This window comes from Cherax quadricarinatus, chromosome 43, assembly GCF_038502225.1.
Source record: "Cherax quadricarinatus isolate ZL_2023a chromosome 43, ASM3850222v1, whole genome shotgun sequence".
Taxonomy (NCBI): Eukaryota; Metazoa; Arthropoda; class Malacostraca; order Decapoda; family Parastacidae; genus Cherax; species Cherax quadricarinatus.
The window spans coordinates 12,914,415-12,932,374 of record NC_091334.1 but is presented as its reverse complement, the minus strand read 5'-3'; the positions used below and the strand labels follow the sequence as shown (position 1 = coordinate 12,932,374).

The 17,960-nt window shown below is 39.9% G+C and overlaps 1 protein-coding gene across 4 annotated transcripts in view; it reads left to right on the top strand.

Moving 5' to 3' along the window:
• Positions 1 to 17,960, top strand: part of faf (ubiquitin carboxyl-terminal hydrolase-like faf) — a 264,269-nt gene that overhangs the window by 209,300 nt on the left and 37,009 nt on the right. For all 4 annotated transcript variants that reach the window (XM_070093596.1, XM_070093595.1, XM_070093594.1 and 1 more), the window contains exons 44-46: positions 1,209 to 1,378; positions 11,568 to 11,723; positions 12,099 to 12,199. In XM_070093596.1, the coding sequence (XP_069949697.1) occupies positions 1,209 to 1,378; positions 11,568 to 11,723; positions 12,099 to 12,199 (427 nt within the window). The remainder of the gene's footprint in view (positions 1 to 1,208; positions 1,379 to 11,567; positions 11,724 to 12,098; positions 12,200 to 17,960) is intronic.

Here is a 17,960-nt window from a genome sequence, read left to right as displayed (position 1 = left end):
GTATTAATGTGTGTGTACTTTTAGTTCATTCACGTCCATTTGTAAGAGTTTGTAAAACATTTCCCTCAATATTTTTTTATTTTAATAATTACCTCACAATACAAATACTTTTACATTGTGTACAAGTTGTACAAGATAATTCAGAATTAACAAACAGCAACACACCATTTTTAGAGTGAATGATGATGATGATGATGATGATGATGATGATGATGATGATGATGATGATGATGATGATGATGATGATGATGATGATGATGATGATGATGATGATGATGATGATGATGATGATGATGATGATGATGATGATGATGATGATGATGATGATGATGATGATGATGATGATGATGATGATGATGATGATGATGATGATGATGATGATGATGATGATGATGATGATGATGATGATGATGATGATGATGATGATGATGATGATGATGATGATGATGATGATGATGATGATGATGATGATGATGATGATGATGATGATGATGATGATGATGATGATGATGATGATGATGATGATGATGATGAAAAGCACTAAACCCACAAGGGTCGTGAATTGCTATACATAGAGTAAAGGCATACGAAAAGAATATTTTTCTGCAGTTACCCCCTGAGTGTTTGACTAGAGAAAAAGTAATTCTTCCGACACTACCTACACAGCTGCTTTGTAAACAAATCTCATATTTACATCAATTTTTATTCTGAGTGTATGTATCATGTTTATATGCTATGTAATGGGTTTCATATATAATTTTGAGGAAAATATCATAGATGGATTAATGAAAATGCCTATATTGATGTAAAATAAGACATTTAGTGTGCCCAAGAGTGATTATTATTACGTAGTATTGGCGTCATGAGTAGAGAGAGACTTAGCGATTTTAATGTGTACCTGCACCCCAGCACAGTGTGTAAGTATATTTAAGTACAGGTACACTTAAGTATAATTATCAAGAGTATATATAAAATATGCAGTAACTTTAAAACACTTGAAATTTTGTAAAGTTTCCTGACATAATAGATGTGGTCATGGAAAATGTAAACAAACCGGGTGGGGGGGCGCCGTATTTGAAAGACCGCTTGCCGTATAGCAAATTTTGGTCATAATTTGACATCACCGTATTAGCGGAACGCCATAAGGCGAAACGCCGTAAAGCGGGGTCTTATTGTATTGTAAATCTGTAATAAATGATTTTTTTCAGGTCTTGATATAAGTAGTGGTGGGTGCACTTTAAGTGATCAATTGCTTGTGGCTGTGTTACTCCTGCTCAACAAAGAAGTTTCAGAACATGGCCGACACTTGACACAGTACTTCCATCTCTTCCATCTTTATGCATCATTGGGACCTCCAGAAAAGTTACAACTTCTCAAGGTAAGTTGCTTACTTAGTAAACTCTTAATAGGTTTACATAATTGTTGGTTTGGTGCTGTTATTTCTTAAAAGGAAGTTAATTGTGATACCAGATGGGTTTGCATAGAAATTCTCATTTACAAGATTAATAATTTCAGAAACTTTCATGTATTCACTTTCACAAAGTTTAAAATTAGATGAATTATAGAGGTGGGAAGTACAATAGTGCTTGAACTTTGAAAAATGGCAAGTTTGATGGATAATTTGAATTGTGGTGTTTATGCTCTTCTGAAATGATTCTTAAGAAATGAGCAGTATTTTTCTATTTTAGGGTTACCCCTTCTTATTATTGGTGAGGGGTTTTTGATTTAAGGAATTGGATTTGTTCTTCCCTTCCATGGCTTGAATCTGATTGCCACCAATTTCCCAGATGCTCTGACCCCCCTTCAGATTGTGCCTTCTCTTAAATATAATAATACAGTGGTACGTTGACTTACAAGTTCAGTTCGTTCTGTGATCTAGCTTGTAACTCAGTTTACTCATATATCAAATAAGTTTTCCTCATTGAAATTAATTGAAATGCCATTAATCCATTCCAGCCCCCAAAAAACTACCTCAATTTTTTTGTTACGGGTTTTTAACCCTTTGACTGTTTCGGCCTTATATATAGTACGTCTTATGAGCCAGTGTTTTGGACGTATATATACTCAAAAATTCTAGTGACTTCAGATCAAGCGGGAGAAAGCTGGTAGGCTCACATGTGAGAGAATGGGTCTGTGTGGTCAGTGTACACTGTATAAATAGAAGTCCTCAGGTTGTTCTTCAACTCTATATATCCTTGGTTAGGCCTCATTTAGACTATACTGCTCAGTTCTGGTCACCGTATTACAGAATGGATATAAATGCTCTGGAAAACGTACAGAGGAGGATGACAAAGATGATCCTGCGTATCAGAAATCTTCCATATGAGGATAGACTGAGGGCCCCTGAATCTGCACTCTCTCGAAAGGCGTAGAATTAGGGGGGATATGATCGAGGTGTATAAATGGAAAACAGGAATAAATAAAGGGTATGTAAATAGCGTGCTGAAAATTTCCAGCCAACACAGGACTCGCAGCAATGGTTTCAAGTTGGAAAAATTCAGATTCAGGAAAGAAATAGGAAAGCACTGGTTTGGTAATAGTTGATGAGTGGAACAAACTCTCGAGTACAGTTATTCGGGCTAAAACATTGTGTTGTTTTAAAAATAGGTTAGATAAATACATGAGTGGGTGTGGGTGGGTGCAAGTTGGACCTGACTAGCTTGTGCTGCTGGGTCTGGTGCTGTGCTCCATCCTTGAGTGGAGGTGACCAGACTGGGTGGGTCATTGAGCTAAACCAAGGGGGAGGGCATTGGGCTAATCCAGGGAGGGGGGACATGGACCTGCTCTGCATGGGTCATTAGGCATGTTGCAGTGTTCCTTCTTTGTTTTTTTTTTTTTCTTCTTCTTTTCAACAAGTCGGCCGCCTCCCACTGAGCCAGGTGAACCAAAAAAGAAAGAAAATCCCCAAAAAGAAAATACTTTCATCATCATTCAACACTTTCACCACACTCACACATTATCACTGCTTTTGTAGAGGTGCTCAGAATACAACAGTTTAGAAGCATATATGTATAAAGATACACAACATATTTCTCCAAACTGCCAATATCCCAAACCCCTCCTTTAAAGTGCAGGCATTGTACTTCCCATTTCCAGGACTCAAGTCCGACTATATGAAAATAACCGGTTTCCCTGAATATTTTTTATTTTATTATCACACTGGCCGATTCCCACCAAGGCAGGGTGGCCCGAAAAAGAAAAACTTTCACCATCATTCACTCCATCACTGTCTTGCCAGAAGGGTGCTTTACATACAGTTTTTAAACTGCAACATTAACACCCCTCCTTCAGAGTGCAGGCACTGTACTTCCCATCTCCAGGACTCAAGTCCGGCATGCCGGTTTCCCTGAATCTCTTCACTAAATATTACCCTGCTCACACTCCAACAGTTCGTCAGGTCCCAAGTATCATTCGTCTCCATTCACTCCTTTCTAACACGCTCATGCACGCTTGCGGGAAGTCCAAGCCCCTTGCCCACAAAACCTTTACCCTCTCTTTCCAACCCTTTCAAGGACGACCCCTACCCCTCCTTCCTTCCCCTATAGATTTATATGCTTTCCATGTCATTCTACTTTGATCCATTCTCTCTAAATGACCAAACCACCTCAACAACCCCTCTTCTGCCCTCTGACTAATGCTTTTATTAACTCCACACCTCCTAATTTCCACACTCCGAATTTTCTGCATAATATTTACACCACACATTGCCCTTAGACAGGACATCTCCACTGCCTCCAACCATCTCGTCGCTGCTGCATTTACCACCCAAGCTTCACATCCATATAAGAGTGTTGGTACTACTATACTTTCATATATTCCCTTCTTTGCCTCCATAGATAACGTTTTTTGACTCCACATATACCTCAATGCACCACTCACCTTTTTTCTCTCATCAATTCTATGATTAACCTCATCCTTCATAAACCCATCCGCCAACACGTCAACTCCCAAGTATCTGAAAACATTCACTTCTTCCATACTCCTCCTCCCCAATTTGATATCCAATTTTTCTTTATCTAAATCATTTGATAGCCTCATCACCTTACTCTTTTCTATGTTCACTTTCAACTTTCTACCTTTACACACATTCTCAAACTCATCCACTAACCTTTGCAATTTTTCTTTAGAATCTCCCATAAGCACAGTATCATCAGCAAAAAGTAACTGTCAATTCCCATTTTGAATTTGATTCCTCATAATTTAATCCCATCCCTCTCCTGAACACCCTAGCATTTACTTCTTTTACAACCCCATCTATAAATATATTAAACAACCTTGGTGACATTACACATAACTGTCTAAGACCTACTTTAACCGGGAAGTATTTTCCCTCTCTTCTACACACCCTAACCTGAGCCTCACTATCCTCATAAAAACTCTTAGCAGCATTTAGTAACTTACCACCTATTCCATATACTTGCAACATCTGCCACATTGCTCCTCTATCCACTCTATCATATGCCTTTTCTAAATCCATAAATGCAATAAAAACTTCCCTACCTTTATCTAAATACTGTTCACATATATGCTTCAATGTAAACACTTGATCTACACATCCCCTACCCACTCTGAAGCCTCCCTGCTCATCCGCAATCCTACATTCTGTCTTACCTCTAATTCTTTCAATTATAACCCTACCGTATACTTTTCCTGGTATACTCAGTAAACTTATTCCTCTATAATTTTTACAATCTCTTTTGTCCCCTTTCCCTTTATATAAAGGGACTATACATGCTCTCTGCCAATCCCTAGGTACCTTCCCCTCTTTCATACATTTATTAAACAAAAATACCAACCACTCCAACACTATATCCCCCCCTGCTTTTAACATTTCTGTCATGATCCCATCAGTTCCAGCTGCTTTACCCCCTTTCATTCTACATAATGCCTCGCGTACCTCCACCACACTTACATTCTGCTCTTCTTCACTCCTAAAAGATGGTATACCTCCCTGGCCAGTGCATGAAATTACCGCCTCCCTTTCTTCCTCAACATTTAAAAGTTCCTCAAAATATTCTCGCCATCTACCTAATACCTCCCTCTCCCCATCTACTAACTCCCCTACTCTGTTTTTAACTGACAAATCCATACTTTCCCTAGGCTTTCTTAACTTGTTTAACTCGCTCCAAAATTTTTTCTTATTTTCATTAAAATTTCTTGACAGTGCCTCTCCCACTCTTTCATCTGCTCTCCTTTTGCACTCTCTCACCACTCTCTTCACCTTTCTTTTACTCTCCATATACTCTGTTCTTCTTATAACACGTCTGCTTTGTAAAAACCTCTCATAAGCTACCTTTTTCTCTTTTATCACACCTTTTACTTCATCATTCCACCAATCACTCTTCTTTCCTCCTGCCCCCACCCTCCTATAACCACAAACTTCTGCCCCACATTCTAATACTGCATTTTTAAAACTATTCCAACCCTCTTCAACCCCCCCACTACTCATCTTTGCACTAGCCCACCTTTCTGCCATTAGTCGCTTATATCTCGCCCGAACTTCCTCCTCCCTTAGTTTATACACTTTCACCTCCCTCTTACTTGTTGTTGCCACCTTCCTCTTTTCCCATCTACCTCTTACTCTAACTGTAGCTACAACTAAATAATGATCCGATATATCAGTTGCCCCTCTATAAACATGTACATCCTGGAGCCTTCCCATCAACCTTTTATCCACCAATACATAATCTAACAAACTACTTTCATTATGTGCTACATCATACCTTGTATATTTATTTATCCTCTTTTTCATAAAATATTTATTACTTATTACCAAATTTCTTTCTACACAGAGCTCAATTAAAGGCTCCCCATTTACATTTACCCCTGGCACCCCAAATTTACCTACTACTCCCTCCATAACATATTTACCCACTTTAGCATTGAAATCCCCAACCACCATTACTCTCACACTTGATTAAAAACTCCCTACGCATTCACTCAACATTTCCCAGAATCACTCTCTCTCCTCTACACTTCTCTCTTCTCCAGGTGCATACACGCTTACTATAACCCACTTTTCACATCCAATCTTTATTTTACTCCACATAATCCTTGAATTTATACATTTGTAGTCCCTCTTTTCCTGCCTTAGCTTATCCTTCAACATTATTGCTACTCCTTCTTTAGCTCTAACTCTATTTGAAACCCCTGACCTAATCCCATTTATTCCTCTCCATTGAAACTCTCCCACCCCCTTCAGCTTTGTTTCACTTAAAGCCAGGACATCCAGTTTCTTCTCATTCATAACATCCACAAGCATCTCTTTCTTATCATTTGCACAACATCCATGCACATTCAGACTTCCCACTTTGACAATTTTCTTCTTCTTATTCTTTTTAGTAATCTTTACAGGAAAAGGTGTTACTAGCCCATTGTTCCTGGCATTTTAGTTGACTTTTACAACACGCATGGCTTATGGAGGAAATATTCTTATTCCACTTCCCCATGGATATAAAAGGAAAAGTAATAAGACCAAGAAGTATTAAGATAAAATCAAAGAAAACTCAGATGAGTGTGTATAAATAAACGTGTACATGTATGTGTAGTGTGACCTAAGTGTAAGTAGAAGTAGCAAGACATACCTGTAATCTTGCATATTTATGAGACAGACAAAAGACACCAGCAATCCTACCATCATGTAAAACAATTACAGGCTTTCGTCTTACACTCACTTGGCAGGACGGTAGTACCTCCCTGGGTGGTTGCTGTCTACCAACCTACAGCAAGCAGTGCACAATGAGAAAAAAAACTCCAACTGTTTTTGGATTAAAATGCTGAATTTGAGGTGTATTTTCATACAGTATTTATGGTTGTATTCTCGTTTTCTTGGTCTCATTTGATAGAATGGAAAACATATTACAGAAATAGAGATGATTTTTATGAGTTTCATGATGGAAATCGACCTTGAAATTGAGCTCAAAATAGCAGAAATGTTCGATTTTTGCCAATGTTCAAGAGTAAACAAATCACGCCACATGTCCAATACATGTCAACTGGTGAGTCTAATGTTCTTTCACAAGTGCAGTGATGTTATTTATTCTATTTTTACAATAATGCAGTAGTCTGCCTAACAGTAAATCTTCTATTTTTTGTGTGAATAAAAATTCAAAATAGAAACAAGAGGGGCCTGGAGATGTGACTAATGAACAGAAAAAATGCTATTTTAGCACCAGGAATGTCTTCATTTTTTATTCTGTACCCTATTTTGTAATTGGCATCTTTTTTCACTTGCGTGAAATTGAACAAATTGCCAATTTCTGACCACTTTACTTGTTGGTTGAAATCAGTAAATGGGGGTTCCTTGTACTCAGTTGATAGAACAAATGGAGTTATAAAGAAATGGCTATAAATTTGGTCAACTGGAACAAAGGAATTGGCCAAAAATAGGGCTCGCATTCGGCGAAATCGCCGATGTTTATATGTTGCCGAGATCACTAACTTTGCGAGAGCATAATTCCATGAGCTTTCCATCAAATTTCGTACTTTTGGTATCATTGACACCGGGAAAAGATTCTCTTATCATTTCATGAGAAGATTCCTTCCCCCCAAGTATTTTGCGACAGAATGACAGTTTCAGAAATGGGCTTGCGACAATCAGAGGATTAAATAAGAAAAGTGTATTTATAAATAAGAAATATTGTATAAAAACGTAAAAGAGAATGTAAAGAAATAAACTGGTTTTATAAAGTGTATTTACTTTGGGGATCACCACCCTCACTACTCCACCCACCACCATATGTACTCCACCCACCTCTGTATGTACTCCACCCACCTCTGTATGTACTCCACCCACCACCATATGTACTCCACCCACCACCATATGTACTCCACCCACCACCATATGTACTCCACCCACCACCATATGTACTCCACCCACCACCATATGTACTCCACCCACCTCCATATGTACTCCACCCACCACCATATCTACTCCCACCACCATATCTACTCCACCCACCACCATATCTACTCCACCCACCACCATATCTACTCCACCCACCACCATCTGTACTCTGCCCACCACCTTCACTACTCTGCCCACCACCTTCACTACTCTGCCCACCACCTTCACTACTCTGCCCACCACCTTCACTACTCTGCCCACCACCTTCACTACTCTGCCCACCGCCTTCACTACTCTGCCCACCGCCTTCACTACTCTGCCCACCGCCTTCACTACTCCACCCACCATCATCTACTCCACCCACCACCTTCACTACTCCACCCACCATCTCTGCTACACCCACAACCCTCACTACTCCACCCACCTCCATATCTACTCCACCCACCATTATCACTACTATACCACCATCACTACTATACCACCATCACTACTACACCACCATCACTACTACACCACCATCACTACTACACCACCATCACTACTACACCACCATCACTACTACACCACCATCACTACTCTACCCACCAACATCACTACTCTACCCACCAACATCACTACTCTACCCACCAACATCACTACTCTACCCACCAACATCACTACTCTACCCACCAACATCACTACTCCACCCACCAACATCACTACTCCACCCACCACCATCACTACTCCATCCACCACCATCACTACTCCACCCACCACCACCACTACTCCACCCATCACCATCTCTACTCCACCCATCACCATCTCTACTCCACCCACCATCTCTACTCCACCCACCACCATCTCTACTCCACCCACCACCTTCACTCCACCCACCACCATATCTTCTCCACCCACCATTGTCACTACTCCATCCACCACCCTCACTGCTCCACCCACCACCATCTCTGCTACACCCACTACCCTCACTACTCCACCCATCACCATATCTGCTTCACCCACCATTATCTCTACCACCCACCACCCTCACAAGTCCACCCACCACCATCACTACTCCACCCACCACCATCACTACTCTACCCACCACCATCACTACTCCATCCACCACTCTCACTACTCCACCCACCACCATCACCATATCTGCTCTACCCACCATTACTACTACTCCATCCACCACCATCTCTACTCCACTACCACCCTCACTACCACACCCACCACTCTCACTACTCCACTCATCTTAATGTTTCTGGAAAACCTCTGAGTGTTGAAATGGAGATTACCTCTTCCCCGGATTTATACAATACCAAACAAGGGACGAGGTGCCTCGCTACAATCTGGGATTAGTGTGAGAGTATTATCCTTCCAGTTATGTCTTGGAAGACCATGTGGGATGGGACGAAGTATCTGACATTCCACTGGGTACAGAGTTGGATTTGACTTCAGATATGCCGCCAACTAGTGGCAGTGTATCTGAAGCTCACTCATAACTTGGATTTTGGCTAGCAACTCAAAGCAAAAAATAGACCAAGCTACGGTTCATAACTCAGAAGACTTGTAACTAGGGGCGCTCGAAAGTCAAGGTACTACTGTACTGTCAACCCTCAAAGAGCAGATTCCATTTAATTTAAAATAGCACTCAGTGATGTGAAGAACATCTTTGAAAATAGGGCTATGTTCAGGCATCTCCATATTTGCTATGCAACTCGACAAAATCTTGTTAAATCTAAAATAATTTATTTCAAATTTTAGTTGGCATTGCTTGTTGATATGGTAGTGTGTGAAAAGGGTTGAAGTAACCCTATTGGAGTGAGGTGGATGGCTGTGGTTCTTGTTTTGATGTGAATGTAGTGTTGTCAATAGTTGATAAATGCACTAAAGCGCTCAAGTATTCTGTAATGCATCTGTGGTGTGTTTTATCCTGAGGTACTTATACAACTGACAGTAAGGCATCACTCCTATATGTACTCGCCTATATGTGGCTGCAGGGGTCAAGTCTTAGTTCCTGTCAATGCCTCTCAACTTGCTTCTTGCCAGACTGACTCCTGGCCCTGTGAGCTTTATCATACCTGCTGTTATATAGAGCCTGCCTCCACCGTATAACTGAGATCATTTCACATTCCAATCACCCTGAGACTGAAGAAATACTTCCTAACATCCCTGTGGCTGGTAGGTAAGACACATAGGCAACAGTTAGGCAACTTTATTCTGAAATGTTTCGCTTACACAGTAGGCTTCTTCAGTCGAGTACAGGAAGTAGGCAGGAGCAGTAGAGATGTGAAGATGATGTAATCAGTCCATCACCCTTAAAGTCATAGATTTGAGGTTGTCAGTCCCTCACCCTGGAGAGGAGTTCTGTTCTATAGTCTGAAACAATCTGTAGGTGAATTTGTAGATGAATGGTTCAGAGAACCGACATGTTGATAATTTAGACACATGTGCAAATCTTGGGTATCTTTATTGAGGAAACGTTTCGCCACACAGTGGCTTCATCAGTCCATACGTAGGAGAAACTTGAACAGGAGGAGAATGAGGTAATCAGTCCCTCAACCTTGAGTCGATGTGTTCAGTCCATCAGTCTTGAATAGAATACGGCATATCAGCGGAGAAGCAGCTTATAAACCGTATGGCAGGAGAGGTGCAGCAGTCATAGGTCGTGTCACATTTGTTCAATGTGGAAGTAGGTCGTGCCCAAGAATTAGGCAAGCGAAGAATTCCTAAGTATTAAGATCCCAAGAAGTTGCAGTGTCTGACAGATTTGTAGATGAATGGTTCAGAGAACCGACATGTTGATGATATGCCGTATTCTATTCAAGATTGATGGACTGAACACATCGACTCAAGGTTGAGGGACTGATTACCTCATTCTCCTCCTGTTCTTCAAGTTTCTCCTACGTATGGACTGATGAAGCCACTGTGTGGCGAAACGTTTCCTCAATAAAGATACCCAAGATTTGCACATGTGTCTAAATTATCAATCTGTAGGTGAAACGTTTCGGAATATAGTTGCCTAACTGTTGCCTATGTGTCTTACCTACCAACCTGTCGGTATTATATACCAATTTGATTTTCATCCCTGTGGCTCATCTGTGTCTTTAAGTTCCAGCTGTGATCTCTAGTTCTTATTTCTCTCCACACAAACAGCTGTCCTTGTCTACATCCTGTTAATTGTCATGGGAATTTTGTTTGTTATATTTTCCCTGGTTCTTCTATCCTCCAGTGTCATTAGATTCAGTTCCATTAGCCTCTCGAAGCTTGTGCCCCTTATCTCGGGTACAAGCCTTGTTGTGTACTTCTGCACTTCAGTTTCATACTGTGCTTCCTCAGGTGGGGGTTCCATACTGGTGCTATGTACTCCAGGATGGGCCTGATATGTCATATAATGTGCCCAGAAAGACTCTCTGAAATACCTGAAGGACACTTAGATTTGCCAGGCGAGCATTGGCTGAAGGAGTTATTCAGTTGATGTGAGCCTTTGGTGAAATGCTAAGCACTGTAATCCAGCCTGTGTGTGAAGGAAAGTTAGTATGTACTGACCGTTTGTACTTGCATGACCCCCATTCAATATCATCTCTACATGTCAAAGTCCTCATAAAGGATTTCTTTTTTGTGGTCTTAAAGACCTCAGAAGTTACAGCGTTGGCTTTTCTATTACGTTACATCTCTCTCTTGTATCATGTATTAATATTTATGTATGCTTCTATCATAGGTCATTATTTCTTTTCAGTTAAATGTGGTAGAAATGTTCATGTTAGTGGCGCTAGATGAAGGACCAGGCCCAGCCATAAAGTATCAGTATGCTGAATTGGGGCGATTATATCAGGTAGTTTCACAGTTAATCAGATCATGTGATGTTTCTCACAAGCAACAGTCTTCTCAACAAGTAAGTACAAATTGGGCAATGATATTTTTGCATTAGTCACATTATAGTAATTTATGATTAGTTACCCTATTCATGTTAATCTTGCTAGAGTAATCAGGGTAGGATTGAGGTAACTTAAAGTACTCTGTGGTAGACTTGACAGTAAGGGATTAAAGTATACTACTCTTATACATATAAGTAGCTATGAAATAAAAACACATTCCAGTCCCAATATTTCTAGTTAAAGATATTCACTGTATGTCTAGTAGTAACGGAAAGACTTGACTACAAAAGTTATCATTAGTGTTAAGCAGTTCTTAACTGTCTTGTATTCATAAATGTAGTTAAATTGAACTATTTACTACATTAAAGTATTAATGTAATTTTATCTTTCAGAATACGTCTCCTCTTCCTAATCCTCATGGAGATGCATCATGCACTGAACCTCTAATGCCTATCCAACCAAAAGTAGCAGAGATCCTCTATGGCCGAGCAACGTTAGTATTTGTCTTCACAACAAAATTTAAATAAATATAAGAATAAGAAGAAGAAAATTGTCAAAGTGGGAAGTCTGAATGTGCGTGGATGTTGTGCAAATGGTAAGAAAGAGATGATTGTGGATGTTATGAATGAGAAGAAACTGGATGTCCTGGCTTTAAGTGAAACAAAGCTGAAGGGGGTGGGAGAGTTTCAATGGAGAGGAATAAATGGGATTAGGTCAGGGGTTTCAAATAGAGTTAGAGCTAAAGAAGGAGTAGCAATAATGTTGAAGGATAAGCTATGGCAGGAAAAGAGGGAATACAAATGTATAAATTCAAGGATTATGTGGAATAAAATAAAGATTGGATGTGAAAAGTGGGTTATAGTAAGTGTGTATGCACCTGGAGAAGAGAGAAGTGTAGAGGAGAGAGAGAGATTCTGGGAAATGTTGAGTGAATGCGTGGGGAGTTTTGAATCAAGTGTGAGAGTAATGGTGGTTGGGGATTTCAATGCTAAAGTGGGTAAAAATATTATGGAGGGAGTAGTAGGTAAATTTGGGGTGCCAGGGGTAAATGTAAATGGCTAGCCTTTAATTATGTGTACAAAGAAATTTGGTAATAAGTAATACATATTTTATGAAAAAGGGGATAAATAAATATACAAGGTATGATGTAGCACGTAATGAAAGTAGTTTGTTAGATTATGTATTGGTGGATGAAAGGTTGATGGGTAGGCTCCAGGATGTGCATGTTTATAGAGGGGCAACTGATATATTGGATCATTATTTAGTTGTAGCTACAGTTAGAGTAAGAGGTAGATGAGAAAAGAGGAAGGTGGCAACAACAAATAAGAGGGAGGTGAAAGTGTATAAACTAAGGGAGGAGGAAGTTCGGGTGAGATACAAGCGCCTATTGGCAGAAAGGTGGGCTAGTGCAAAGATGAGTAGTGGGGGGGTTGAAGAGGGTTGGAATGGTTTAAAAAATGCAGTATTAGAATGTGGGGCAGAAGTTTGTGGTTATAGGAGGGTGGGGGCAGGAGGAAAGAGGAGTGACTGGTGGAATGATGAAGTAAAGGGTGTGATAAAAGAGAAAAAGGTAGCTTATGAGAGGTTTTTACAAAGCAGAAGTGTTATAAGAAGAGCAGAGTATATGGAGAGTAAAAGAAAGGTGAAGAGAGTGGTGAGAGAGTGCAAAAGGAGAGCAGATGATAGAGTGTGAGAGGCACTGTCAAGAAATTTTAATGAAAATAAGAAAAAATTTTGTAGCGAGTTAAACAAGTTAAGAAAGCCTAGGGAAAGTATGGATTTGTCAGTTAAAAACTGAGTAGGGGAATTAGTAGATGGGGAAAGGGAGGTATTAGGTAGATGGCGAGAATATTTTGAGGAACTTTTAAATGTTGAGGAAGAAAGGGAGGCGGTAATTTCATGCACTGGCCAGGGAGGTATACCATCTTTTAGGAGTGAAGAAGAACAGAATGTAAGTGTGGTGGAGGTACGTGAGGCATTACATAAGAACATAAGAAAGGAGGAACACTGCAGGAGGCCTGTTGGCCCATACTAGGCAGGTCCTTTACAATTCATCCCACTAACAAAACATTTGCCCAACCCAATTTTCAATGCCACCCAAGAAATAAGCTCTGATGTGAAAGTCCCACTCAAATCCAACCCCTCCCACTCATGTACTTATCCAACCTAAATTTGAAACTACCCAAAGTCCCAGCCTCAATAACCTAACTAGGTAGACTGTTCCACTCATCAACTACCCTATTTCCAAACCAATACTTTCCTATGTCCTTTCTAAATCTAAACTTATCTAATTCAAATCCATTACTGCGGGTTCTCTCTTGGAGAGACATCCTCAAGACCTTATTAACCCTTTGACTGTCGAAGGGCCAAATCCTGAAGTTGCTTCTGGTGTCACAAAATTTTCGGAAAAAAAAAAAATTATTTTTTCTTATGAAATGATAGAGAATCTTTTCCCGATTGTAAAGACACCAAAAAAACGAAATTTGATGGAAAACTGACGGAATTATGCTCTCGCGAAGTTAGCGACTTCGGCGATATTTAAAAATCGGCAATTTCGCCCACTTTGAGCCCTATTTTCGGCTAATTCCGTTATTCCAGTCAATCAAACTCATAACTATTTCTTCAGAACTCTATTTTTTCTATCGATTGAGTACAAGAAACTACCCATTTACCGATTTCAACTACCCAATAACATGGTCAGAAATTTGCAATTTGGCCAATTTCACGAAAATTAAAAAATACGACAATTTCAAAATAAGGTCCAGAATGAACAATGCAGACATTCCTGGCTCTAAAATAACATTTTCTTTGTTCATCAGTCATGTCTCCAGGTCCCTGTGATATTACTCTTGCTTTTTATTTTGAAATTTTATTCAAACAAAAAATAGAAGATTTACTGTTATGCAGACTACTGCAATACTGTAATAATTGTAAAAATTACATCAACCCATTCATGACTGCGTATTAGAATGGCTATTTGGACATTTATTGGACAATGACATCATTTGTTTACTTTTGAACATCGGCAAAAATCAAACATTTCCTGTACTTTGTGCTCCATTTCCAGGTTCTTTTTATAGTAAAATTAATCAAAATTACCTCCATTTCTATAATATAGTTTCCATTCTATCAAATGAGACCAAGAAAACGAGAATATAACCACAAATACTATACGAAAATAGACCACAGAGTCGGCATTTTAATTAAAAAAAACGGTCGGAGTTTTTTTTTTCTCATTATGCACTGCGTGCTCCAGAATTTTTTTTATGTGGTGCACACTGACCACACAGACCCATTCTCTCACATGTGGGCCTACTAGCTTTCTCCTGCCTGATTTGAAGCCGCTAGAATTTATGAGTATATATACGTCAAACACGGTACCTCGCAAACGTATATATACGGCCGCGACAGTCAAAGGGTTAATATCCCCTTTATTAATACTTATCTTCCACTTATACACTTCGATCAGGTCTCCCCTCATTCTTCGTCTAACAAGTGAATGTAACTTAAGAGTCTTCAATCTTTCTTCATAAGGAAGATTTCTAATGCTATGTATTAATTTAGTCATCCTACGCTGAATGTTTTCTAACGAATTTATGTCCATTCTGTAATATGGAGACCAGAACTGAGCTGCATAATCTAGGTGAGGCCTTACTAATGATGTATAAAGCTGCAGTATGACCTCTGGACTTCTGTTGCTTACACTTCTTGATATAAATCCCAGTAATCTATTTGCCTTATTACGTACGCTTAGGCATTGCTGTCTTGGTTTAACCCTTTGACTGTTTCAGGCCCCTCTCTGAAACTGTCATTCTATGTCGCTCAATTTTTGAAAAAAAAAATTATTTTTTCTTATGAAATGATAGAGAATCTTTTCCCGATGGTAATGACACCAAAAGTTCGAAATTTGGTCGAAAACTCGTGGAATTATGCTCCCGCGAAGTTAGCTGTCTCGGCGACATGCGTATCGGCGATTTTGCCGACTTTGAGCCCTATTTTCAGCCAATTCCATTGTTCCAGTTGACCAAACTCATAGCTATTTCTTTAGAACTCCATTTTATCTATCAGCTGAGTACAAGAAACCTCCCATTTACTAATTTGGACTACCCAATATGGTGGTCAGAAATTGGCAATTTGGCCAATTTCATGCAAACTAAAAAAGATGCCAATTTCAAAATAGGGTCCAGAATAAACAAGGTAGACATTCGTGGCACTAAAATAACATATGCTCTGTTCATTAGTCACATCTCTAGGCCCCTCTTATATTATTATTGCTTTCTATTTTGATTTTTTATTCATACAAAAAAATAAAAAATTTACTGTTATGCAGACGACTGCATTATTGTAAAAATGGTATAAATAATATCAGTGCACTAGTGAAAGAATATTAGACTCCCCAGTTGACGTGTATTGGACGTGTGGTGTGATTTATTTACTCTTGAACATTGGTAAAAATCGAACATTTCCGCTACTTTGAGCTCAGTTTCAAGGTCGTTTTCATCGTAAAAGTAATGAAAATCATCTCTATTTCTGTAATATGTTTTCCATTTTATCACCTAAGACCATGAAAACGCGAATACAACGATAAATACTATACGAAAATACACCTCAAAGTCGGCGTTTTATTCCAAAAAAACCGATCAGTTTTTTTTTTTTCTCATTACGCAATGTGTGCTGCAGGATTTGTTATATGTGGTGCACACTGACCACACAGACCCATTCTCTCACATGTGGGCCTACCAGCTTTCTCCCGCTTGATTTGAAGCCGCTAGAATTATTATTATTTTTTTTTTTTATTATCACACCGGCCGATTCCCACCAAGGCAGGGTGGCCCGAAAAAGAAAAACTTTCACCATCATTCACTCCATCACTGTCTTGCCAGAAGGGTGCTTTACACTACAGTTTTTAAACTGCAACATTAACACCCCTCCTTCAGAGTGCAGGCACTGTACTTCCCATCTCCAGGACTCAAGTCCGGCCTGCCGGTTTCCCTGAATCCCTTCATAAATGTTACTTTGCTCACACTCCAACAGCACGTCAAGTATTAAAAACCATTTGTCTCCATTCACTCCTATCAAACACGCTCACGCATGCCTGCTGGAAGTCCAAGCCCCTCGCACACAAAACCTCCTTTACCCCCTCCCTCCAACCCTTCCTAGGCCGACCCCTACCCCGCCTTCCTTCCACTACAGACTGATACACTCTTGAAGTCATTCTGTTTCGCTCCATTCTCTCTACATGTCCGAACCACCTCAACAACCCTTCCTCAGCCCTCTGGACAACAGTTTTGGTAATCCCGCACCTCCTCCTAACTTCCAAACTACGAATTCTCTGCATTATATTCACACCACACATTGCCCTCAGACATGACATCTCCACTGCCTCCAGCCTTCTCCTCGCTGCAACATTCATCACCCACGCTTCACACCCATATAAGAGCGTTGGTAAAACTATACTCTCATACATTCCCCTCTTTGCCTCCAAGGACAAAGTTCTTTGTCTCCACAGACTCCTAAGTGCACCACTCACTCTTTTTCCCTCATCAATTCTATGATTCACCTCATCTTTCATAGACCCATCCGCTGACACGTCCACTCCCAAATATCTGAATACGTTCACCTCCTCCATACTCTCTCCCTCCAATCTGATATTCAATCTTTCATCACCTAATCTTTTTGTTATCCTCATAACCTTACTCTTTCCTGTATTCACCTTTAATTTTCTTCTTTTGCACACCCTACCAAATTCATCCACCAATCTCTGCAACTTCTCTTCAGAATCTCCCAAGAGCACAGTGTCATCAGCAAAGAGCAGCTGTGACAACTCCCACTTTGTGTGTGATTCTTTATCTTTTAACTCCACGCCTCTTGCCAAGACCCTCGCATTTACTTCTCTTACAACCCCATCTATAAATATATTAAACAACCACGGTGACATCACACATCCTTGTCTAAGGCCTACTTTTACTGGGAAAAAATTTCCCTCTTTCCTACATACTCTAACTTGAGCCTCACTATCCTCGTAAAAACTCTTCACTGCTTTCAGTAACCTACCTCCTACACGATACACTTGCAACATCTGCCACATTGCCCCCCTATGCACCCTGTCATACGCCTTTTCCAAATCCATAAATGCCACAAAGACCTCTTTAGCCTTATCTAAATACTGTTCACTTATATGTTTCACTGTAAACACCTGGTCCACACACCCCCTACCTTTCCTAAAGCCTCCTTGTTCATCTGCTATCCTATTC